General features: G+C 38.5%; 1 protein-coding gene across 9 annotated transcripts in view; it reads left to right on the top strand.

Moving 5' to 3' along the window:
* The window catches only part of LOC137244275 (synaptic vesicle 2-related protein), a 2,198,928-nt gene that overhangs the window by 751,040 nt on the left and 1,422,614 nt on the right, over positions 1 to 25,274 (top strand). For 8 of the 9 annotated variants that reach the window (XR_010950874.1, XM_067773020.1, XM_067773022.1 and 5 more), the window contains one exon: positions 6,628 to 6,752. The exons of the other annotated variant lie outside the window; for it this stretch is intronic. Coding sequence is in view for 7 of the 8 variants with exons in the window: in XM_067773020.1 (XP_067629121.1) it covers positions 6,628 to 6,752 (125 nt within the window). In the remaining variant the exon portion in view is untranslated. The remainder of the gene's footprint in view (positions 1 to 6,627; positions 6,753 to 25,274) is intronic. 9 annotated transcript variants of the gene reach the window in all.

The raw sequence follows: 25,274 nt of genomic DNA, 5'->3' as shown, positions 1-25,274 counted from the left end.
TATGGCTTATAAAAGTTCCTTACGTAAGTTCTACTTTGTATGAGCTATAAGCCTTACACACAACGGTATCCTTTAAATAAATTTTATGCCTGTTGACATAAGTACAGAAAAACAAGGAGTTATCCCATTCGTGCCGATGCGATTTGCAATGGCTCGAGTCCTTTTACGCAGCATATATGTATCATTGCATCTTTTGTCTACATGTGAATTTAGAATCCCAGTTAAAAAGCAGATGAAACAGTCATAGAATTGAGTGACAAACACACAGAACGAAAATGTTATTAGGTTGATGTTGCTTTAATAAAGTTACTCGGCCTCCATTTCTGCCTACCATAAAGCCAACATTATTTGTTCCTTAGCCCCTCAAATTTTTTAAATCTAGCCCAAATTCATTCAGTGTTTATCTAAATTTTTATAAAAAAGCTTAAAAGAGCTAGAAAAAAAGCTTAAAGCTAAATCGCAACTTCTCAAGCTAAACGAGGAAAAAAAGCTAAATATAGATTGAAAAAAGTTAATATGGCAACACTGGTGTGCTTTAAACGACTCTGGTCCTCTACCTTGAGTGTTGCAAATAAAACTTTACTTGACATTTCTACGCTTTGATTCTGCACTATTGAAGTTTTCTTTTCGTTTTTATGACCGGAGTAAAAATTATATTCGTCCCCACTCGTAGGAGGAGGGAAAAAGTAAAATAATAGCTGCGATTTGTCAGCAAATATACACATGACGTCATCATTGCGGAAGAGAGTAAGTAATCCGTCACTTCTTTTGTGCTTTTTTTACGTGTTGATTGTGATGAAGACGAGCAGGAGGATATCGATAAAAGTTTCAGACTGAGCTGCTATTGTTAAACAATCGCCGAGGTGTCCATATAGGAATTCCTAAATCAAACCAATGGGAGACTGAATATATTGGATAAGCATATAGCATACACAAACAGGACACTGAACATACCTTTCAAAGTTGTATTGAAAAAGGAATATTTGTACATGTGAAACAAAAACAGCAACCTTACAACTATGTTAATGCAATTATTAACTCCCTAAGTGTATTTTTAAATTATGTTAAAACTCTGGTAGAGTTTGCTATGTGGTGAAAGTATCTTACTATATTTATGTTAAGCTCCGCTGCTTTACAGTCATCTTCGCGCAAGCAATATCTTTTTATTCTAAACACTTTAAGTTGTTCTGCTGTTGCGCGATTGGCTTTGTTGTGGCTGAAGGGCTTTGCAAAGTTGACATAGTCATAACCATATTTCTAATTATCCATATCAATTTGCATCGGCTATTGGTGCCTTAACCTAAAATATGTGACAATTTCATAAGAAAAAAGAAAATGCAGAAAATTACGAACAAACTCCACCAATTATAAGTATCTTAGTGAAACGTATTCAAAACAAAAAACTAAAACATTCAAAAAGTTAGTGAATTCACCAAATGAAATATTTATAGATTATGGATATGGCGAGAAACCTAGAACCCATTGGTAGGGCGTTATTTTCTGACACCATTGACTAACAATATTGATTTCCATATGGTTGGTTGGATCAACTGTTTTATCCGGATATGGATATGTCAACTTTGCCACGACTTTAATCCTCCTCAGATGAAATATATTTGCAACGGCCGGTGCTATTTCGAACACTTGCGTCGCTTGTTGCTCCTGCTCCAATTTCACATTGATTCTTGTGAAATTTGTTCGTGATGCCCTTCTGATTGTCGTCAAGGATGACTCGGAGCCGATTTAATGTTATTTATTACACATAGATGAATTCGATTGATTGACTAAATATTATAAAAGTAATTGAACGTGAATAAGTGAATGAACACAAAAGAACTATAATTTATGTCAATACGGCGCACGCTCGCTGGCGTTGTTTGTACCTTCCTGCAAGAACAGGAACAACAGAACAATGAAAGATAACATCCCAACAAAAAAACATTGTATACAAAATTGACTGCGTTGACTGCCAGCTTGAAAGATGCTATATAGGCACCACATCACAACAACTATATAAGCGACTTGCCAACATAGCAAAGATGTTGAGAATAAGCGCATAGAAAAAAGCACTCTTGCTCACCATGCCATTGCTTTTGGGCACAAATTTGATTTTGATAATGCCAAAGTAATAGCAAGAGAAACAAACTGGCAAAAAAGAATGCTTCTGGAAGAAATACACATAAAAGCAGATAAAGAATGTGTATACAAAAGAAACATAGAAGCAAGAAATATTAGCGACATCTATGCAAAATCGGAGAAGGACCACGCCCACTTTAAAAAAAATTTTTTTAAAGTAAAATTTTAACAAAAAATTTAATATCTTTACAGTATATAAGTAAATTATGTCAACATTCAACTCCAGTAATGATATGGTGCAAAAAAATACAAAAATAAAAGAAAATTTCAAAATGGGCGTGGCTCCGCCCTTTTTCATTTAATTTGTCTAGGATACTTTTAACGCCATAAGTCGAACAAAAATTAACCAATCCTTTTGAAATTTGGTAGGGGCATAGATTTAATGACGATAACTGTTTTCTGTGAAAATGGGCGAAATCGGTTGATGCCACGCCCAGTTTTTATACACAGTCGTCCGTCTGTCCTTCCGCATGGCCGTTAACACGATAACTTGAGCAAAAATCGACATATCTTTAATGAACTTAGTTCACGTCCTTACTTGAACTCACTTTATCTTGGTATGAAAAATGAACGAAATTCGACTATGACCACGCCCACTTTTTCGATATCGAAAATTACGAAAAATGAAAAAAATGCCATAATTCTATACCAAATACGAAAAAAGGGATGAAACATGGTAAGGTAATTGGATTGTTTTATTGACGCGAAATATAACTTTAGAAAAAACTTTATAAAATGTGTGTGGTAGAAGAAAATGAAAAAGTTCTGCAGGGCGAAATAAAAAACACTTAAAATCTTGGCAGGTATTACATATATAAATAAATTAGCGGTATCCAGCAGATGATGTTCTGGGTCACCCTGGTCCACATTTTGGTCGATATCTGGAAAACGCCTTCACATATACAACTACCACCACTCCCTTTTAAAACTCTCATTAATACGTTTAATTTGATACCCATATCGTACAAACTCATTCTAGAGTCACCCCTGGTCCACCTTTATGGCGATATCTCGAAAAGGCGTCCACCTATAGAACTAAGGCCCACTCCCTTTTAAAAATATGCATTAACACCTTTCATTTGATACCCATATCGTGCAAATAAAGTCTAGAGTCACCCCTGGTCCACCTTTATTGCGATACCTCGAAAAGGCGTCCCCCTATAGAACTAAGGCCCACTACCTTTTAAAATACTCATTAACTCCTTTCGTTTGATACACATATTGCACAAACGAGTTCTAGAGTTACCCCTGGCCGACCTTTATGGCGATATCTCGAAACGGCGTCCACCTATGGAACTAAGGATTACTGCCTTTTAAAATACTCATTAACACCCTTCATTTGATACCCATATCGTACAAACACATTCTAGAGTCACCCCTGGTCCACCTTTATGGCGATATTTCGAATCGGCCTCCACTTATAGAACTAAGGCCCATTCCCTTTTAAAATACTCATTAACACCTTTCGTTTGATGCAAACAAATTCTAGGGTCACCCCTGGTCCACCTTTATGGCGATATCTCGAAACGGCGTCCACCTATGGAACTAAGGATTACTCACTTTTAAAATGCTCATTAACACCTTTCATTTGATATCCATATCGTACAAACGCATTCTAGAGTCACCCCTGGTCCACCTTTATGGCGATATCTCGAAAAGGCGACCACCTATACAACAACCACTACTCCCTTTTAAAACCCTCATTAATACCTTTAATTTGATACCCATATCATACAAACACATTCTAGAGTCACCCCTGGACCACCTTTATGGCGCATTTTCGAAACGGCATCCACCTATAGAACTAAGGCCCACTCCCTTTTAAAATACTCATTAACACCATTCGTTTGATGCCCATATTGTACAAACAAATTCTAGGATCGCCCCTGGTCCACCTTTGTGGCGATATCTCGAAACGGCGTCCACCTATGGAACTAAGGATTATTCCCTTTTAAAATACTCATTAACACCTTTCTTTTGATACCCATATTGTACAAACAAATTCTAGGGTCACCCCTGGTCCACCTTTATGACGATATCTCGAAACGGCGTCCACCTATGGAACTAAGGATTACTCCCTTTTAAAATACTCATTAACACCTTTCATTTGATACCCATATCGTACAAACGCATTCTAGAGTCACCCCTGGTCCACCTTTATGGCGATATCTCGAAAAGGCGACTACCTATACAACAACCACCACTCCCTTTTAAAACCCTCATTAATACCTTTAATTTGATACCCATATCGTACAAACGAAACGGCATCCACCTATAGAACTAAGGCCCACTCCCTTTTAAAATACTCATTAACACCATTCGTTTGATGCCCATATTGTACAAACAAATTCTAGGGTCGCCCCTGGTCCACCTTTGTGGCGATATCTCGAAACGGCGTCCACCTATGGAACTAAGGATTACTCCCTTTTAAAATACTCATTAACACCTTTCATTTGATACCCATATCGTACAAACGCATTCTAGAGTCACCTCTGGTCCACCTTTATGGCGATATCTCGAAAAGGCGACCACCTATACAACAACCACCACTCCCTTTTAAAACCCTCATTAATACCTTTAATTTGATACCCATATCGTACAAACGCATTCTAGAGTCAACCCTGATCCACCTTTATGGCTATATCCCTAAATGGCGTTCACCTATAGAACTATGGCCCACTCCCTCATAAAATACTCTTTAATGCCTTTCATTTGATACACATGTCATACAAGCACATTCCAGGGTTTCCCTCGGTTCATTTTCCTACATGGTTATTTTCCCTTATGCTGTCACCATAGCTCTCAACTGAGTATGTAATGTTCGGTTACACCCGAACTTAACCTTCCTTACTTGTTCTTTTTCGATTAGCACAGTGGTGTTTCTTTTTTCCGCTTTCGTTGTGACAATATTGTTTTACCTTACTTTATGCCCCAGATTCTTTATTGTTTTCTCCTCTGCATTAGATTTTTGTCCTTCCTGTGCTTTCACCTCCTTTTTTATGATTTCCCTGCACATGTGTCTTGCGTGCTCCTGGTCTTGTTGTGGTATCAATGATATTGCGATCTCCGCATCTACATTCGCTTGCTCCGTTTTTCTTACTGTATTTTGGTCCATGATATTGTGCTTCAGACCCTTTTTGAGAAGTTGTGCCTCTTCCTTGGTAATGGCCACTGTTGCGAGGTTAACAAACTTGTCATGAAACTGGTGAGTTTTTTGGTTTTGGTTAGCCTCTCGTAGTCCTGCCAGATTGTCCAATTTTCGGTTCAGCTGTATTTTTGTTGTAGTTCCTGATCGACCTCTGTCTTAATGCGGTCGAAACATTACATTAATTCAGTCGTAGGTAGTTGTTCTGCCAATCTTAAATGGATAGATAATAAATCGGCATTTATCTCATCCTTCTTCGAGTATAAGCTTTCCAACTCATATTTTAAAAAATCCTTTTCCGCTTTTCTAACTGTTTTCCTGCTAGATTTGGTATTTGCCTTTATTGTTATTTTAGCGAATTTTGGAGTAACATTCAATTCCAGGCAATATTTGTTCAACTAAATGCTCAACTTTGCTTTATATATTTTCAGTAGGCGTCGCTTGTAAATTGTTAGTAGTCCGTTCGCGTTCAAGTTAAAAGCCTGATAGGCAATAACTGACTTATCTTGTTTTGTTGATTTTCCGACAGTCAATTTTGTATACAATTTTCTTTTGTTTTTTTTTTGTTGGCATGTTATCTTTCATTGTTTGTATAGTTTCCCAACGTTTTTCGTGTTCTTGTAGGCAAATCTTGCATAGAAGCAAGAAATATTAGCGACATCTATGCGTGTATATTCAAATGAGACTGAACTAATCCATCAAGCATGAATTCGCAGTTGATCAACAAATTTCAAATATGTATATACAAAAGTTTGAAATATAAATCGTTGATTTTTGATTTGTGTATTGAAAATATTAATTTTAAATTATAAAATAATTTCCGTATTCTTAATTAAGTGATAGAGTGACTATGTTTTATTCAAAAACACGTATATATCAAGCAAAGCCTGACGAAGAAGAACGCAGAGATTTATAAGTAAGAAATGTTGGTCAATTGAATGCCTATATATATATATATAGATATATATATATATATATATATATATGTAATTTTAATAAGTCTTTGTAGAACTGCGAAACAAAATTAAGTTATTTTAATTTCTTTATAAATTGTACTAGGCCCTGAAGAAGGCCACAATAAACGGTCGAAACGTCGGCAATTAAATAATAAAGACGTGTTTCTAATTATTTTGACTGAAAACCCGAATATGGACATTTTTAGATCCATAGGTATGGACTTTGTCTTATAATATGTACAGAAATCGAAAAACCAGAAGGGCAGACCTTCTATACACTCAAATATCTCCAGAGCTTCTTCTTTTTTTCCTTTTGATCTATTTTGTTAAGTAATTTTCTCTCATTGTAAGTACCGTACTGTATATTATTATAAGTAAATTCTACTTTAGGCTTTAACTTTGTGTGGTATCCTGCTTGTATTATATAATATGCTAAGCTCGGTCGCGCCCAACTTTATCTGGCTTTTTATTCTACAAGGACTTGTTGGTTTCTCCATAGGATGCATCCCGCAATCGTAAGTATCTGAAAACAAAGTATCAATATTCATGTATTTCCAATCTTTCGTATCGTTTGCAAAAAATAAGTAATAAGGAGCTCCTCTGGTTTCAGAGGACAAAAACTAGTAAAAATCTCAGAACCACGTCCTGTCCTCTTCATACTTTTTCGAGTTTAAAATGCTTTAAATATACTACTTTAAAGTTTATTTACTTGAAAAATGTTGTAGAAATGCGAGCCTTTCTACGTCTTTAAAATGTCTCACTTTTTGGCGTAGTGAAAAGAAATGGAACTTGAGTTTTGCTCTGATAAACTTTGAATAACTGCTGTTAAAAATCGTAAACCATTAGTAAAAGAAATAAGAGGATGTGTCCCAAAATACCTGGTCAGCACAATGTCGTCCTATCGGTTTATTTTTGTCTAAAGTTTTCTTACTGACTTTTTCAGGAAAAGGTCTCTAAGTTTACATTCGACAAATATTCTTGCATTCCTCGAAGAATACCTTCATTCTCAGCTGAGCAAAGCAAATTAATTTCACACATATTTCTGGTCATAAATCAATAACCGCTGAAGCTATCACCATAAAGCTCTTCTACCAGTTTATAATGCATAATATGACTGGAAAAATAAGGAAATCGATTAAGGACCTCACCCACTTTTATACAATATATTTTCAAAACCATCTTTGACGAAAATAATAAGAAATATATTTGCAAATAACAACCTTATAGAAATAATATTTCGCTTCAAAGAAACAAAAGAAACTTGGAAAAGTCAAAACTTTTGGCAATGGGCATGGCACCGCCCCTTTGACGAAGCATAACTCGAAGAGGGCCTAATGTATATCTATTTATAAAATACGGTACACATATTTTTCTTAAAACACAGTATATCTGCTAAAATTGGAAAAAGTATATAATACTATCTATGCTAAAAATAATTGTTTATAAATGATTTTTAACTCTTAAAACTTAGACTTCCTTAGTTGTTTCTTCTAACCTTTGATCGGATTGGTTGGTTAAATTAAAAATTACACTGCGATTATGTTTGCTGTTGTAGCAGAAAAACATTCGAAGGCTTTGGATATGAGTATTATTTAGAGGCGATGAGATGTGCATATTTATGTGATTTGGGGTGGTGCAGGACTTAAATGTATAGATCAACACATCTGCTAAGCAGCCGTCCATAGCGGAAATGCAGTAAAATGTACTACTGATAAAATGAATACTGAAAGATGAAATAAGTTCTTAAGTTTGAAGTTTACTTGAAAAATCTTAAATTTTCCAAATAAAGGCTCAGTTTTCTCCGATTTAACTTTTTTAGTATTACTGCAAATAGCCTTATAGCAAAAAGGCTATTCACGACAGCATATACCCTGAAGTCAAAAGCCAAAGTAGTCAGCAAACATTCTAGTTCATTCACTACCTTACATTTTTTTAAAATTTTTTTTTTTAGTTAGTTTTAGTGGTAATACAAATATTACAGACTAGAAAACAATTGTAGACTTATAATGATTTGGTTAACTATAAATTGATTAAAATATAACTGTTCTAGGAACAATAAATTTACAGACTACATAGATAACAGTACCTATACCAAAAACTTAACTCACTATGAAAATATATCGGCTAAAAGTACCTATACCAAAAACTTAACTCACTATGAAAATATATCGGCTAAAAGTGTTTTGAACATGGGTTTTGGAAAAGAAAATCAATGGCTGAAAAACTCGAGATACTATTAAGTTCTGTCATTGTCCTAAACTTAGGTGCATTTGAGGGTCCTCGCAAGATCCGCAGAAAAGATATATCTACTACGAAGAGACCTGTAAAAAGTGGGGTTATTCATACTAGTCAGATTTTGAATAATTCTTTGACTATAATTTTGTAGTGTTATTCATACTAGTTAGTGTATGAATAGTTAATTGACCGGAATTCTGTGGCGTTCATCGTACTAGTGAGTTTTAGTATGGTTCTTTGACTATGATTTTGTGGTGTTATTCATAGTAGTTAGTATTTGAATAATTTATTCGACTAGAATTTCGTCTGTCGGACTCGAGGAAATGCGCTAGTACTTTCTGTAGCTAGTTTGCAATGCATACTTCAGTTGACAATGCTAGATATCGTCCAAATCAACGAGCACATAAACACAAGCATGTCGAGTCGACCCTCACCGTTATGTCAACAGAGGTTAAAGAACATATCGAAAAAGCCAAGCCTTCATAGCCATAGTCCCAGACGGAAAACCTATGCCGATTCCAAAACACCTTGGACATAAGGGCATCAGCAGCCTAGCACATTTTTTCTACTTGTCGTTAAAGCTTTTCTACTTGTCGTTAAAAACTACTACCAAAGACCTGAAACCCAGCCAGTACCTGCCGATATTATGCCTTTGGTCGGTAACGAAAACTCTTAAAGCCGTTATGATTCCCTCATTTGAATGAAATTCTTCGGTCATCCAGCCATCAGCATGACTTCCGTAAAGTGCATATCACTACCACCGTTCTGAACTCCATTAACACTCATCAGGTGCTAGTGCAGCTTGGCCTATTTGACATAGATAGATAGATAATTTATTGAAGATTGCACTGCGACCACTGGCCTATTGTGCCCTCACCTCCTTCACAGCACATCATCCAAGCCGACTTCCTCGATGAACCCTAGCAGTTCTTTTGGCTTGAGGGATTTAATGTGGGAATGTTGTGACCATGGTGAACCCATAAACGTTGCCCTGCGTCTTCAGATTGCATCACATTCCAGGAGGATATGGTCCGCCGTCTCCGCTGATCGATCACAAAATGGGCATGTGCTATTCCGTTACTTTTTAGGTTTTATATATATGTATGTATTTTTTTTAAATTTATTACAAAGTGAAATGTATTGAACTGATAAATTTTAAAGTGATATATGTATATATACATACCTTATATATATATGAAATATAATGAACCCAACTGGGAAAGGATATATATAATATATTAACTAGTAGGATCCTGATGCAAATATCGAATAGTATGTCAACTGGTATTACAATGATGCATAGACTGTGTAGGTAGCGAACAAGTATGTTAATGTTTAAACACTAACTAGTATGTCATGTACGTAATAACTAGTATGCCATCTGGTATAATGCTGGCGCAAAGTATGAAAAAAAAAAAAAATAAATGTAAGGCGCGATAACCTCCGAAGAGATCTAAGGCCGAGCTTCTCTTCCAATTTGCGTCGTGCTCCTCTTGATTTTTCCCTACAAATTGGCCGGACGGGACCTACATGTTTTATGCCGACTCCGAACGGCATCTGCAATGCAGATGAGTTTTCACTGAGAGCTTTTCATGGCAGAAATACAATCGGAGCGCTTGCCAGACACTGCCGAGGGGCGACCCCGCTTAGAAAAATTTTCTTCTAATTGAAAAATCTTATTTCTAAAATTTTGATGTTGCTTTGCCCGGGAGTTGAACCCAGGGCATACGGTGTGATTGGCGGAGCACGCTACCATCACACCACGGTGGCCGCCGGCGCAAAGTATGACTAGTATGTTAATTGGTATGATGCTGATGGGTATGCTGATTAGTATGGCATCTGGTACGATGTTGGTGTATATAATGACTAACTTGTCAATTGGTATGATGCTGATGCTGAGACTGGCATGTGATATTTCGTAGGACGTCGCCGTGTTGAAAATACCAATTGCTAATATGGAAAAATTACAGAACTCATACTAGTTGGGATTTTTGGCGAACTAGTATTCTTCTAGTATACAACTAGTTAGTTTGACTGCAGGGTAATAATCGATTTTGCGCTTTAGATACGAAAAAAAAATTAAGTTGTTGATCTCCATGGGATATGTAACTTTGTTCCCCGTGCGATATTCTTCAACCTGCTCCAGCCTTAACCAAAATATATATGCTATATTTTTGACCCTGATATTACCATGTGGAGGGATGAGACTAGAGAAAATCGGCAATTTGATATATAAGAACCATACTAATTAATGTATTAAATATCAAAGTGGAATTCACTATACGATCGTACACGATACAGCCGAAAACTACCGGTAGTATTGTAGGGAATTATGGGAAACTCCTAATTATTTTTACACTTTCTGTTATGGGTCGAATATCTGAACTCTCGAATAAATAACTCAAATATTCAGTATGGCAAAATGTTCTTTATTTACAAACCTACTGCGGCTGTAGTACAATTACAATACTAGCGTTCTTCAATTATAGCGTTTAAAATCAAACTAATCCTTATTCCCCAGCATGCGCTACTTTTATACTCTCTGTTGCCCCGTTCACATATTTCCCCAAGTTCTAGACTTTTCACGTCTAGACAGCTGCTTATCTATTTCTCCTTTATGTATCTGATATTCACGTTTGTCTTATAGTTATGTATATGCTTGTGTATGTGTGAATAAAAGCTTCTGCTCTTGTGTGATTACATTTGTGTATGTGTAATAATCTCTTCGCCTTAGCTTCCCTGTTTGCATATATGTATGGCTGCTTGCTTTGAAGTACATGTGTGTGGCTGTTTTTGTGCATTTATTTAGTAGCACCATAGTTATGTATCGAAATGCTAATATTCGCCACACTGCCCTCCAACTAAGTCTAATCGTCCCGCTTAGACATATCTCTCGATCCAACCGCTGCTAACCTCTCCAAATGGGCCACCCTTTTATTTCGTGGTTTCCCAATTCTTTGCATCAGGTAGACGGCATCACTGATCCGCATCACAACTTTGCACGGCCCCTACCAGCTACACTGAAATTTTGATGGAACACCTTTCCGCCGGTAAAGGTTGTATAACAGTACCAAATCTCCCTCGAGAAAACCTTTAGAATTGTTGGTTTTATCGTACCTGTGGTTCTTATCTTACTACTCATTATCCTGGTTCCTTGCCTCACACTCTGTTGTTTGACCAATGGACTACTTCGAAGAGCCTGAGTTTGATGGATTGGCTTTGCATAATCAGTATCGTTTTGACGTTTCCCAACCGCTGTGCGCCCTGGCTTGAAACCACCCTGGAATTCTTTCTAGGAATTTCTTTCCTTTATTTTAGTGCGTTCATTTTTGTTTGTCAATGCCAGTGTTCTTCCCGCAGGTACATTCGGTTTTGATTTGTGAGTTTCATTCTTTCCACCAATCTTTGCCCGGTCTACTGTCTTTGACCTTTGTGGTCTTTGACGAATCTCCTCCACCAGCACTCGCTTAATGCTGAGCCCCTTATAAAAACTGAAGTTTAGTGGCAGGTCGATCTTGATGTAATAGTCAACTAAGAAGTTCACTCTCAATAAGACTTCATCAACAAACTCTGCCACAAGGAATTTGTGTAGAACCGTGACTTCACATGTCACTTCTCCTTGTACTTGGTTTTACTAGCCAGTTAACGTACGCAATCTTGCTCTGGGTATTCTCCTGTTGAAGAAATCAGATCGGATTAAGGACGGATATGCCATCAACAACCGATCCTTGCCATCCACACATCCTTCCACGTTAAGCCTGCTCGATTTTCTCCCGATTTCTGATACAGATATAATAGGACATGCAATAGCTGGAGCTTGTTCTCGATCGTTGCATCTGGCTCGCTCTTACTCATTTCCTATAGCTTTGTACTACGTGATTGCAACTACTAGGGTCGAGGCCGCCATGACATGCAATTATACCTGGCTTGCCGCACTTAAAGTATTTGCTTACTCTGTCACTCTGCTGTTCCGGTTCTTTTACTGCATCTAATATTGTGCCCACACAGTCTGGCCTTCCTATTTCCACAAGGCACGCTTTGAATTATGGCTTACGCAAAAGCGAGGCTGTTTCCTGAGTCTGTAAATGTGAAACCGTTTCAGCGAAAGTAGGTTTTGAGTTTGCGTATGCAGCTCGCTTTGTTTCGACATCACGAGTTGCATTTATGAAGGTTTGAATTTTAAGTCTCTCAATGTATTCCACAGATACATCCGCATTGTCAAGGTGAGACAATCTTTCAGTATCCGCGAAATCTTGCAATGTTTCAATAGCTTTCTGATATACGTGCCTCTTTCGCTTCCAGTTGAGATACCATATATGTGTACTGCCCTTCCAATTGTGTTCCCATCTGGCATGTAATCTGTGTCGACATTTCTGAAACACGCGTTTCTTGAGCTCCAATGCTGGAAGTTATGCGTGTATCTTTGGATTCTAGTTGTGATGACATTTCTGAAACGCGTGCCTCCTGTGCTCCCATATCGTCAGCCATTCACTTATTGCTCCCACGGCGTCATTACATTGCAAAGTAGCAAATACTACGCCACAATACCTATCCCTCATACAACACCCATCGTGCAAACAAAATTCATGGTGACACCCATGCATATATACCGACATACATATATACACAATTTGCATACATACCGGCCCAACAACCATCGCGCAAGCACAAGGCAGGCCAGCGATAGCACACAAACAATGGCTGAGAATTTTTCATTCGATGTTGTTGTTGTTGTAGCAGTGCCTCGCCCCATCCAAAAGATGCGACCGATCACAAATTGTCATCAATATCCTCTAACGGGAGTCGAAGGAAACTTACAGTTTCAAAAGGGGTGGACCATAATGACAGGGGTGATAGAAACGTTGGTTCCACATTACATTTAAAGAGATGGTTGGTGTCATGTGGGGACACATTGCAAGCCGGGCATACATTTTGTATGTCCGGGTTGATTCTGGATAGGTAAGAGTTTAACCTGTTACAGCATCCAGATCGAAGTTGAGCTAGAGTGACCCGCGTTTCCCTGGGGAGTATGCGTTCCTCTTCCGCAAGTTTTGGGTACTGTTCTTTGAGTACTGGATTCACCGGGAAAAACCTGGCATAAAGGTCCGACGCCTGTTTGTGGAGTTCGCTGAGGGCCCGCTTTTGTTTTTTGGATTCATACGGCTGAGTTCTCAGGTACCGTATTTCCTCATAATGCTTACGGAGATGACTCCGCAATCCCATGGGCGGTATTGGCTTATCAATCAGATGTCTTTTGGGATGCCCAGGTTTCCGGGTATTCAACAGGAACTGTTTGGTTAGCATCTCATTTCTCTCGCTGATGGGGAGTATTCTCGCCTCTTTATGTAGGCGGTCTTCTGGGGACATAAGAAGACAGCCCTTGGCGGTTCTGAGAGCAGTATTTTGGCAGGCCTGTAGCTTATTCCAGTGAGTAGTTTTTAGGCTTGACGAGCAAATAGGGGACGCGTAGCATGCAATCGGCTGGCAAATTGCTTTGTAAGTAGTAATGAGCGTTTCTTTATCTTTTCCCCCAAGTACTGCCAGCAAGAGATTTGAGGATTTTATTACGGCTCTGGATTTTCGGTACAATTGCGGCTGCATGCTAAATTGTAGATCCTGATCAAACATCACACCCAAGATTTTGGGGTGTAGGACAGTCGGTAGCGTAGTGCCATCGACGTGGATGTACAAATTAGTCGATATTTGGGACGTCCATGTTGTAAATAAAGTCGCGGAGGATTTAGTCGGTGATAATGCCAAGTCTCGCGAGGTGAAAACACTGGAGAGATCAGAGAGGTATCCGTTTATTCTGTTGGAAAACTCATCGATTTGCGGGCTGGGCCTGTGGCCATTATTGTGCCGTCATCTGCGTAGGAAACGATAGTAACTCATTCCGGTGGCGAAGGTAGCTTTGATATGTACAAGTTAAACAAAAGTGGAGATAGGACACCACCCTGTGGCACCCCTTGTTTAATTCTTCTTGGTTTGATGTTTCGTTTTTAAATTGCACCGATGCCTGCCGACCACCCAGATAATTTGCGGTCCACCTTTTAAGACATGGGGTAAGGGTAGACCCTTCCAGGTCTTGCAGTAACGTGCCACGGTTGACCGTATCAAAAGCTTTTGATAGGTCTAGCGTAACGAGTACTGTTCTATGGTGGGGGTTTTGATTTAAACCGCAATTTATCTGGGTGCTAATGACATTAAGCGCGGTGGTGGTGCTATAGAGTTTTCGAAAGCCATGCTGATGGCAGGCTAGCTGCAAATTTGCTTTGAAGTAGGAGAGAAAAATGGCTTCAATCTTCGTTACTGGCGATAAGAGAGATATCGGGCGATATGATTCTCCTATGTTAGCTGTTTTCCCAGGCTTTTGTAGCGGGACCACCTTGGCCATTTTCCATTTTTCGGGAATGACAAAGGTGGAAAGAGACAGGTTGAAGACATGCACTAAATATTTGAAACCCTCTATGCCGTCTGGGCCTACTACTTTGGATGCTTTAGCATGACCGATGGTGTTCTCAACCTGGCGGTGATGGTAATTGGAGACGCGCTGAATTTATGTTTATGTGCGCGTCTGTTGGCCCTCCGTCTATCTTTGTCGACCGTAGAATGCATTGTATATTGTCGGCAGAAAGCGCTCGCGCATTTCTTCACATCCGACAGCATTTTATCGCCAAAGGCGGTGGAAATTTTGTCATTGTACTTAGACGGATTTGATAGGGGCCTTACGGTGGACCAAAGTTTACCTACACCGGCAGAGAGGTTACAACCGCTTAGGTGCTCCTCCCATTTCGCCCGCTTGTGCTCATCCACAAGCAATCTGATGCATTGGTTATATCCCTTATTTGAGGGTCGCCGGGATCGAGCTGTCTTATAAGGTCACGTTTTCTCGTTAAATTGGCGGCCTCCGCCGGAAAGTGAGGCCGAATTTCGGGAATTCTACCGGCGGGAATGAAGGGAGCCGAGGCGGATTCAATGACCTGCCGGAAAGCGCGCTCCCCTTGGCAAGCATCAGTCGGGATAGGGAGGGCAGCGAAGCGGTTGTCTGTAAAGGATTTGTATTCGTCCCGCTTTCCTTTATTAAAGTTTATGAAAGTGCGTTATTCTGTACGATGTAAGTCGGCGGTACGCTCGAGCGAAATAAGTATAGGCAGGTGGTCCGATGCCAATGTTACAATCGGCTGCCAGTTGATGCAGTTTCATTCGATGCCGCGCTGTGCGCGGGAATGGGAGTATAATTCTCAGTGTATTCATAGACAACCATGAATAAGATGATCTGTCAAATCACACCAGGCACTCTTCGTTTTAGGTGAATGGAGTGCGTGCCGGCTGCCGTCGGTATGCACTAGCAGTCTGCTCTGGTAAGAGGGAAACCCGTCCCAACACCGATGGCGGGGCGGATCCGCCTAGTACCCTGGCAGACGTCCCTAGCCAATATACATATATATATCAGAAGGGACTCCCTTTGGGTCGGCGGGGTAGGATACAAGTTCGGTTCTGCCGACACGTCATTACGCCGGCCTATTTGGTCATCATCTCTGCTGAGTAAGACGGGACTTAGCCCCCCTATTACTCAGGGGAAGGGTAACGCACGGATACCCGGCTCAGTAAGAGAGGAACACGATTTAGCGCCTGCGGCGGGACAAATTCTCCTACCCAATATACTGTAGATAACTCAAATTAGCCAGGAGACCCTCACTAATCGCCACTTCGCTTTAGGTACAACCACCATCGCCCTACCGATCCTTGAACGTCCCATCTAGGAGTCTAGCCACCACCGCCGTCATAGCTCTTTGGTGAGAACCAGCGTCAATTAATACTTTCTCTTCGGGCGTGATCATCACTACTGCCGTCACCCCTTGGAGAGAGCCACCGTTATAGAATGTTAATTCATACACTTTATTGAGAAATGAAAGACGCCGTCTTGTTTGGTCGTTTTCAAACCAATGATTGCTTTATTGCGGAAGTTTCTTTCACATCTACACAAAATTATTCAAATTAATTCTTATGAGCTACATACATTACATATTTACCCTTATACATATATACATACTAAGTGTGGGAAATGCAGCCTTAGCACAAATCGAGTAATTGCTGGGAACTGCAGTCTAAGCATAAAGAAATCGTGGGAATAAATTGTGTGCAGGCAAAAGTTTGTGGTGATTATTCAGTCGCCTTTAAACTGAAAAAAAAAATAAGCTTCAAGTTACGAGACGGTTTATGGTGTAGACTGTCGTAGCGCGAGTTAGAATATATGCATGTGCAAATGATTTGAAATTTTCGCGTGACTTCCGTTCATGCACCCATGCATCCCGGCAAAAAATTCCTTTACAAGCGTCCCTGCTGTAATTAGAACTTCGAATGCGACGTTGGAATTGCTTCCAGTGTTGCATAGTATATAGTATATTGTCAATTAATTTTCGATCTCTTTAATCAACTACCATCGCAGAGGACACATCAAAGTCAACGAAGTATTATTTTGAGCAAATCATCGCTGTCACATCAAGACGACAAAGTCAGCGGAGACATCTTCAGCGTCAGCACATCTAAGCCAACGCGATAAGTATCTCATTGAAATCTATATATTTTGTACATTTTTCCCCAAATCGCTAAACTCCCGGTTCCATCCCTGTGCCTCCGATATATATACATATATATGTGCATAGGTGTGCTCATGCACATACATAGCTATATACGCCAACATAAATTATATTTATATATATTTTCATTTACATGAATTGTTAAATTCACGAATTCGAACATTTTCTTAAGTCGATAGTTACAGTTTAACTTTCATAATTGAAGTTGGATTTATTTTAATATTAATTCATTTTACGTCTTCCTTTTTTATGCTGGCTGGCAACGGCACAAAAAATGCTGCTGGTAACCATAGCAACGGGTGTTTGTGTGCGTATCGGGTGATTATTGCTTGCCTGGCCACCACACAATCAGAAAGCATTAAGCGCCATTTGTATTGAAAATTCGTAGCGTGCAGACGTACAAATATCATCGGATGACGATTTTTTATTGTTTGTAAATTTTGCGAATTTTCATAAAAAATTTTGAACCTTTTTCTAAGAATTTTTTCGAGTAAGCAGTTTTGCAGCTTATTCAATTTTAATATAATAAGATGCTAATGTTAAGCCACCAAGGAAATTACCTGATTTTTGGCAATTTTTTTCCATACGACCTTTGCATTCGTTTCACGTTCTCACAAAACTAACACGCTAATGCTTGTCAATCACGTTGGCCACTGTCAAGCGAAAAAATCTAAAAATTTGGATTATTTTTTCCAAAAGGAGCTTTTCGGCGGATAAATAAAAAGACAAAACCTTTGTTTTTCTTATTCTCCTACGCCTTTCGATGTTTTTTATATAACATCTTCATCAGGGAGTCAGATTTATTGTCATAAAACATAAAACGATACAACCAACATTAAAAACATAACATATTTTCCAACAGTTCACTTACATCTAACATAATACAATAACATTTGAACTACAATTCTGTCTTTAGTCGTAACATTTAACATAGAATATTTGCCTTTAACATGAGATGTTTACTTTTTTATAATTATAAGCTTTTATTTTATAATTATAAGCTTTTATTTAGTTTCACTTTCGTTGTCTGTAATGTAATCTTGCAAGTTAAATTTGATACACTTCCCGGTGTCCGATTGAGCTGAAATATTGCACACATGTATAACTCCGATGACAATGCAATATTACTTTGTTAGAATTCGATAAATTAATCGATAACACAGTTATCGGTAAAGATTTGTATTTACTTTGGCATAACAGCCTAAGTCCCATACAAACTCGCCGGTACCTATCCGTGGATTGTGATATTTGGACGTGATGAATCACGCGTGTCACGCATGGTGAATCTCAACGCTTGCGAAAAGCGGAGACACAACCCTCTGTTGTATTTCTGTGTATAACCAATTTTTAAGGCTGTTTAACTCTGTAATTTTTTCTGTAATTTATTTTGCTTTTGGAAAAATTACCTATTTGAAAAAAGCTGGCTGAAAAATATTGGCATAACAGCTTAAGTTAAATCAAGAATGGAAAATTTTGGAAAATTTGAGCAGATGTGGCAATTTCACGCGTCCGTTGAACGAAATATTGACAATCTGGTGATCATAGCTAGGAAATTAGCGACATTCCATCAACTAAGCAGCACTTTAGCAATACTACTGTTATTATTTGGCCGCTCAAACACACACATATTAATTGTGCATTAAATCTAAAATATACAAATACACCATAAAAATTTACACGGCCAAAGCCATAATAATTTACACGGGTCATCAATTCTTTCTCTGATTCAAAATCTGAACTACCAGCGCTACCGTAAACAGCTCAGTGTCATCATTGCCAGTAGCGCCAATAACACCAAACTCGTGCCTGACACACAAAAGTCGTTTCACTCAATAGCGCAAGTAAAATGTACTACGCACTCACTACTAAGTAGCGTCAAAAATTCGCTTGGAGTCATTTCGTCAATGAGCTACCATTGAGCTGGCACCGCATTGGCGCTGGCGCCATGCAATTTACATCACTAAAATTGCGCGAATGCCCAGGCTCATGACTTTGTTAATCCAGATGGTGAAAACGAACACTCAAAGGAATGCAACCTTGCAAACAACAGCCGTCATTTTCAAAGTGTAAAAATTCTGTGATACAACGAACGCTAACGCGGTTAGGCTCTTATCGGTAAGTGTTGCATACTTTTCTGCGCACTTGATTTTGTTTTACAGAGTTTTGGCGATGGAATTTTAGCTAAGCGAAAGTTGGAATATTAGCCGTGTTTTCTATTAGACCAATTTCGACTGTGATATAAACTGTAAGATTTAATAATTTAGGTGTAAAGTTTTAATGTTAAAAATATATAATTATGTACGATATAGAATTTTTTTGTCGCAGACGAAAAAGCCTAATTATCGTTTAAGCTTACAATGAACTTATAAAGTGTTATATTTCTTTAGAGTCAATTTATTGTTTACTTTTTCGTTAATTTTATTAACCAAAATAATAAAAGCTTATTTTTAAAAAAGTTTTTTTTTCTTTAATTTTTTACATGTAACATTTATTAACAGAACACATATACATATACATATAAATTGACACAATTAAATTTTTTGACTGCGTCCATTGCCTCGTCCATTGCATAGATAATATAAATGGCGCATACACAACTGCCATCAAATTCAGCCAGCATTTGTTCATAAGTTATTATTGTTAATAAAAACCCTGAATTGTGTTGTTAGTGTAGAAATGAGAAAACCTGAATTAAGCATGAAAACAAATACCAGCAGGATGGCCTAGTGGTTAAAGGCTACTGCAGTTTCACCATGTGATTCACGGTTCGAATCCCGATGAAACCTTTGATAACATTACAAAATTGCCTGATGATGATTACGTTGGCGGTTTTCGAAATGGTCCATCGCAATATGCCAGTAAATGTTTCTTTCTTTTCAGTTTCTCTTAGAAAAAACATAATAATTGAAATTCAATTATTATAAGCCGGTGTTAAGCTCATGAATTCTTAAATATAAGTATAAGGTGTTTGGTATTCAAACTTGCAGCTTCTCATCTATAAATCTTATAAAATAAAGTCGCTAAATGCCATGTACGCACATAACTTCACACAGAATGCTCCGATTTTAAAACGGTTTTTGGCATTCGAAAGCTTAGCTACGTTAGATGGTACAGTCTAGGTACATATATATTATAGGGGCGTGGCAAGTTGCCAAAATGTAGTAAAAATCATAAAATTTTTGTTTGCACAGCTATAACTCATAAACGGATGGATGGATTTAAAAAATTCTACTTTTTAGTAACACTTTGAAATATTTACCTTCGTTCTGCTTCAAAAAAATACTAGATTCCTTTCTTATATCAGCCAAATTGTTTAAATAAAAGTAACATTTTTACCAAAAAATGCATGTGTGTGGTTGTTCCCTGTCAACTGTGCGCGCAAATTGCTTTTGAGTGAGGCATGATACGACACATACGTACATATATAGCATTCGCTGCGGTATTTAACTTCGGGCGTAGGTTTATTGGTATATATGTATGGATGTACATCACTACATAGTATAAAACAGAGTCGCCTTTTCTGTCCCTATGTCCCTTTGAATGATTAAACCTTTAAAATTACGCAACGAATTTTGATGCGCTTTTTTTTTAATAGATAAAGAGTGATTGAAGAGGAAGGAACGGAGGAACATATTTGGCTGAAAATTGGTGGAGGGGTAGCTTAGGAGACAGACATAGGATAATTTTTATCCCGTTCTGGCTAGGGTCTTGAGATCAAAACGTGGACATGGGTAATCCTGGGATGTGTTTGTACAATATGGGTATCAAATGGAAGCTGTTTATGAGTACTTTGATACGGGGTATTCTTCGTACCTGCGGGTGACTAGGGTCTCGAGATATAGGCGAAGCTGTTTATGAGTACTTTGATGCGGGGTATTTTTCGTACCCGCGGGTGACTAGGGTCTCCAGCTATAGGCGAAAACGTCGACGCGGGTAACCCTACAATGTGTTTACAGAATATGGATAACAAATGAGAGCTGTTGATGAGTGCTTTAGTACAGGGAAGTTTTCATACCTTTTTGTAACTAGGGTATCGAGATATTGGCTAAAACGTGGATCAGTGTAACACAAGGATGTGTTTTTACATTATGGGTATCAAATTGGCGTCTCGAGATTGAGGCCAAAACGTGGACCCGGGTACCCCTAGAAAGTGCTTATACAATATGGATAACAAATGAAAGCTCTTGATGAGTGCTGTAGTACAGGGTAGTTTCCATAAAATTTTTGTAAGCGGGGTCGCTTCTCGGCAGTGTTTGGAAAGCATTCCGTGTGTATTTCTGCCATGAAAAGCTCTGATGGAAAATTCATCTACCTTGCAGATGCCGTTCGGATTCGGCATAAAACATGTAGGTCCCGTCCGGCCAATTTGTAGGGAAAATCAAGAGGAGCACGACGCAAATTGGGAGAAAAGCTCGGCCGTAGATCTCTACGGAGGTTATCGCGCCGTACATTTTTATTTATTTGTATCAAATTGAAGCTCTTGATGAGTGCTTTAGTACAGGGTAGTTTTCATATCTATTGGTGACCAGGGTCTCGAGATGTAGGCCAAAACGTGGACCAGGGTAACACTTGGATGTGTTTTTACAGTATGTGTATCAAATTGAAGCTATTGATGTGTGTTCCAGTACAGAGTAATTTATACCGCTGGGTGACTAGGGTCTCGATATATAGGCCAAAACGTGGACCCGGATACCACTAGAATGTGTTTGTAATATGGATATCAAATGAAAGCTGTTGCTGAGGGCTTTAAAGTAATTTTCATTGTGATATTCGGTTTAGTCTAATCAACCTGGCAAAACTGATAAATATGCATGCGAAGCCGAAATATAGACATGAATTAATAATACCCACATACCTATTTACATATGTCCTATTTGATTTGCCTGAAATTTGGTATATAAATTTGCCTATATTAGTATTTAGGATCCTCTCTTTCGCGAAGTAGACCAGAGACGGGCTGGGAATGGGATTAGGACTAGGACTGGGACTGGAACAAAATACATACCACCCTCTGGGACTGGCAATAAGGGATGAAGAAGAATGGGAAAAACTTGAGAGAAGAGAAAAGAGGGAAGGGAAAGGAGACTGAGAAAAAGAGTGAGAGAGACGTAGATAGAGATAGATGGAGCGGAGGGAGGAGTGAATAAAAGGATTAAAAAAAGTGAAGAGGTGCAGAGGGCAGAGGTAGACGGGAAAAGCTTATTAAAATGTATGCAGATAGACCAAATATAGGGCACAACAACGTCTGACGGGTCTGCTAGTATTTAAATAAAGCAAACCTAAATGAATTGGAACGTATTTAATTTTCTCTGGGTGTACCCCTCTTTGACTTTGCAAGTGTCAAAAAATATCTTCTTCTTTCAACTTTTGGCAGCCATCGTAGGAAGCAGCAGCAGAAAAAACCAAAAAGTGAAATTAAACTAACTAAACAATTTTTAATACCGTTTGCGTAAAAAAGTAAATATTACAAAAAGTGACTTATCTTGTTTGGTTGATTTTCCGACAGGGTGGATAAATGATGTATATTGGAACGATTTTCCGCCATCCCTTGTCAAATTTGGTTTTGAGACAAACCGGTTTCGGCGTTGTGCCATCATCAGTGTCGATTTTCGTTCTGATCTGTTGTTTTCGTTTGTCCTGTATTTATAGTTCGTAGGTATATGAGCATGTATTGTCAAATTGATGCTTGTGTATATTTAGTTATGTGTATGTGCTGTGTGTTCATTCAGAACCGAGGGTGGTTTACTAATCGATTTGTGTGGCTGACTTGGGTAGGTAAAAATCTGTGATTTTAGTCGTTTGACCTTCTTTGTCGGTTTTTTGTTTCGGTGTGTTAATTATTTTGTATTTATTTGTTGTTATGTGTTTGTCTGTTGTACCTGTGTGATTACGTTGTTTCCTGTAAACAAGTTTTAAAGGCTCGAATATTGTGTCAGAAATTGTGTTTATCCGTTCGTTTATTATGCTACCGTCGAATGTTTTCTGTTTGTAGATTTCCATGTTTTCGAGTACGTTGAGACGTCGGCCCTTTTCTTGTATGTGAAGAACCCTAACTGTTTTATTGATGTTTGCTGGGGAACATTCATTCTCGACCATGTAATTCGCGAAGTTAGACTTGGGTATAATGTTTGGATTCCGTATTTTTTTGTTGTAATCTCTAATATGTTCTCTGAACCTCGTTCTTATTTGCCGTCCTGTTTGTCCTATGTAACTATGCTGGAATCCGCAGGTAAGCTTGTATACGCCGTGGCTGCTAAACGGATCCTCTGAGTTAATGTTAGTTCTTAGTTTTCGCCCTAGATTGTTCGATGTTTTGAATGCTGTGTTAAAATTGTACTTTTTAAAGAAGTTTGCCAATTTATATGATGCTTTTCCAGTATATGCCATAGTCGTCCAGCTATTATTTTCCTTTTCATATTTCTTTTTGGTTCTCCATTTGTCCTTCTAAGCTTATCTACTGGTGCTTTTTTATGTCCGTTGTTGAAGTTTAAATTGAAGTTATAATTAAAGTTGTTAAGTAAAGCAACCAAAAGTTTAAAATAACACAACAAAAAGAGGACAAGAAATTGGGAGCACCGACTCAAAAGCCGGGCATATCGTTATAGCAGGTTCATCGAATAACGGAACGAAACATACATATATACATATTCTCGTCAGCGTCACTAGGAGGGGACACATTTTTGAGCACATTCTTACCAATCTTGCTGCTTACGCCAGCGCTAAGCCCACCATATAGCTAGCTTGCGTTCATACGTATAAAAAATCAATCCCTTAGTTAGGCCTTAATTCCCATTAGTAATACCTTAATTTGCATAACCTTCAACTAAAGTAAGGAAAAAAGCAAACTCATTGATTTTCTCTGCTTGCGTCGGCGCAGCAAATTATTTTACCCCCTAATATCATACATATACACAGTGGGACATCGGGAATAGTGACGGAATTTAAGGAAAAAAAAAATACCAAAAGTTTAATCATTGAAAGTTTTTGTGCAAATTCGGGGTGAGTCTTGCTGCTTGCGCCAGCGTTAAGTCCACCATACTCATTCCACGTACATACGTACATAAACCAATCAGTTTTCGTCCCAAAATTCCTTAGTATTTCCCAGTAAATTTCTCATATAGTAAAAATTCTCGACCTTATAAAAGTTTTCTGTTATGCAGTTGCATATAATTACGTTATATGCAAGCATATACGACATACCCTAAAAGGATTAAGACAGTATTTGCTATCGAGAGTATACTCGTGGTTTTCAGTCGGAATACCTGGATTATTTACAGATCAAGTAGAGAAATGATCAATTATTTTAAAACCCAGGAAATAATAATGACGTCTGAGAATATACTTGCCGTCAAACTTAGCCTTTCAGTGCCTCACATGCCTGCCTGTTTCATTTGTGTTAAAGGTTACCTTGCGGTTGTGAAGCCAACATCCGAGCACACATCAAATCTACGTTGGCATCGGATCGTCCGAAAAAAGGGTACATAGAAAATTCAAGGACAGTGTCGACAGTTAGCAAGCAATTTTGTACCGTTACCACCGCAAAAGTTACTATAGTTTTTTAGTTTCTCGTCATCAGCTTGGAGTAAAAAGACTCAATCCCTCGTATTTGCACTCGACCACCGTAAAACCTCGTTTGCTGTTACGAATATATCTAATTTATCGTTTTGCTCACGTCTATTTAGTAGATAGATTGCTTTATACAACCACGTATATAAACGTCTGTCCACCCTAAGCGGTCAATCTTTGGGTTCATCAAAAGGACTGCTTGCCCCAGTACGTAATATTTTAGTGCGTTTATAAAATCACCTTTATTTTAAATCATTTCGCCTCCACGGTTGGCAGACTTTAAGTCCCACAAAGCCAAGAGTTTAATGTTATCACTTCTAAGTTTTTCCAAACGATCGAGAGCATGTCCACTGATTCACCAATCATGGTTGATTTTATTTTCGAATCAAACGATGTTGTGTTTTTCTGTACACAATTTGATAAAGAAGATCGCGATGATCAGACGGACACCCTACTTGAAGTTAAACTTCAAGACCTTAATGCTCTTAGGGAAACTCTTCAAATCGCTTACCGGAAAGTGTGTCTGGCTGACGATAAAATTGTTCCGGATGACTTTAGGTTAGGTTAGGTTAGGTTCAAGTGGCTGCCGTCCACATTGGAGCGGCACACTTAGGCCTTTATAGGCCCATTGTGAAA

The sequence above is a fragment of the Eurosta solidaginis genome, chromosome 3 (genome assembly GCF_040869045.1).
Source record: "Eurosta solidaginis isolate ZX-2024a chromosome 3, ASM4086904v1, whole genome shotgun sequence".
Taxonomy (NCBI): Eukaryota; Metazoa; Arthropoda; class Insecta; order Diptera; family Tephritidae; genus Eurosta; species Eurosta solidaginis.
Note: the sequence above shows the minus strand (reverse complement) of the source record. Positions and strands in the feature narration are given on the sequence as shown.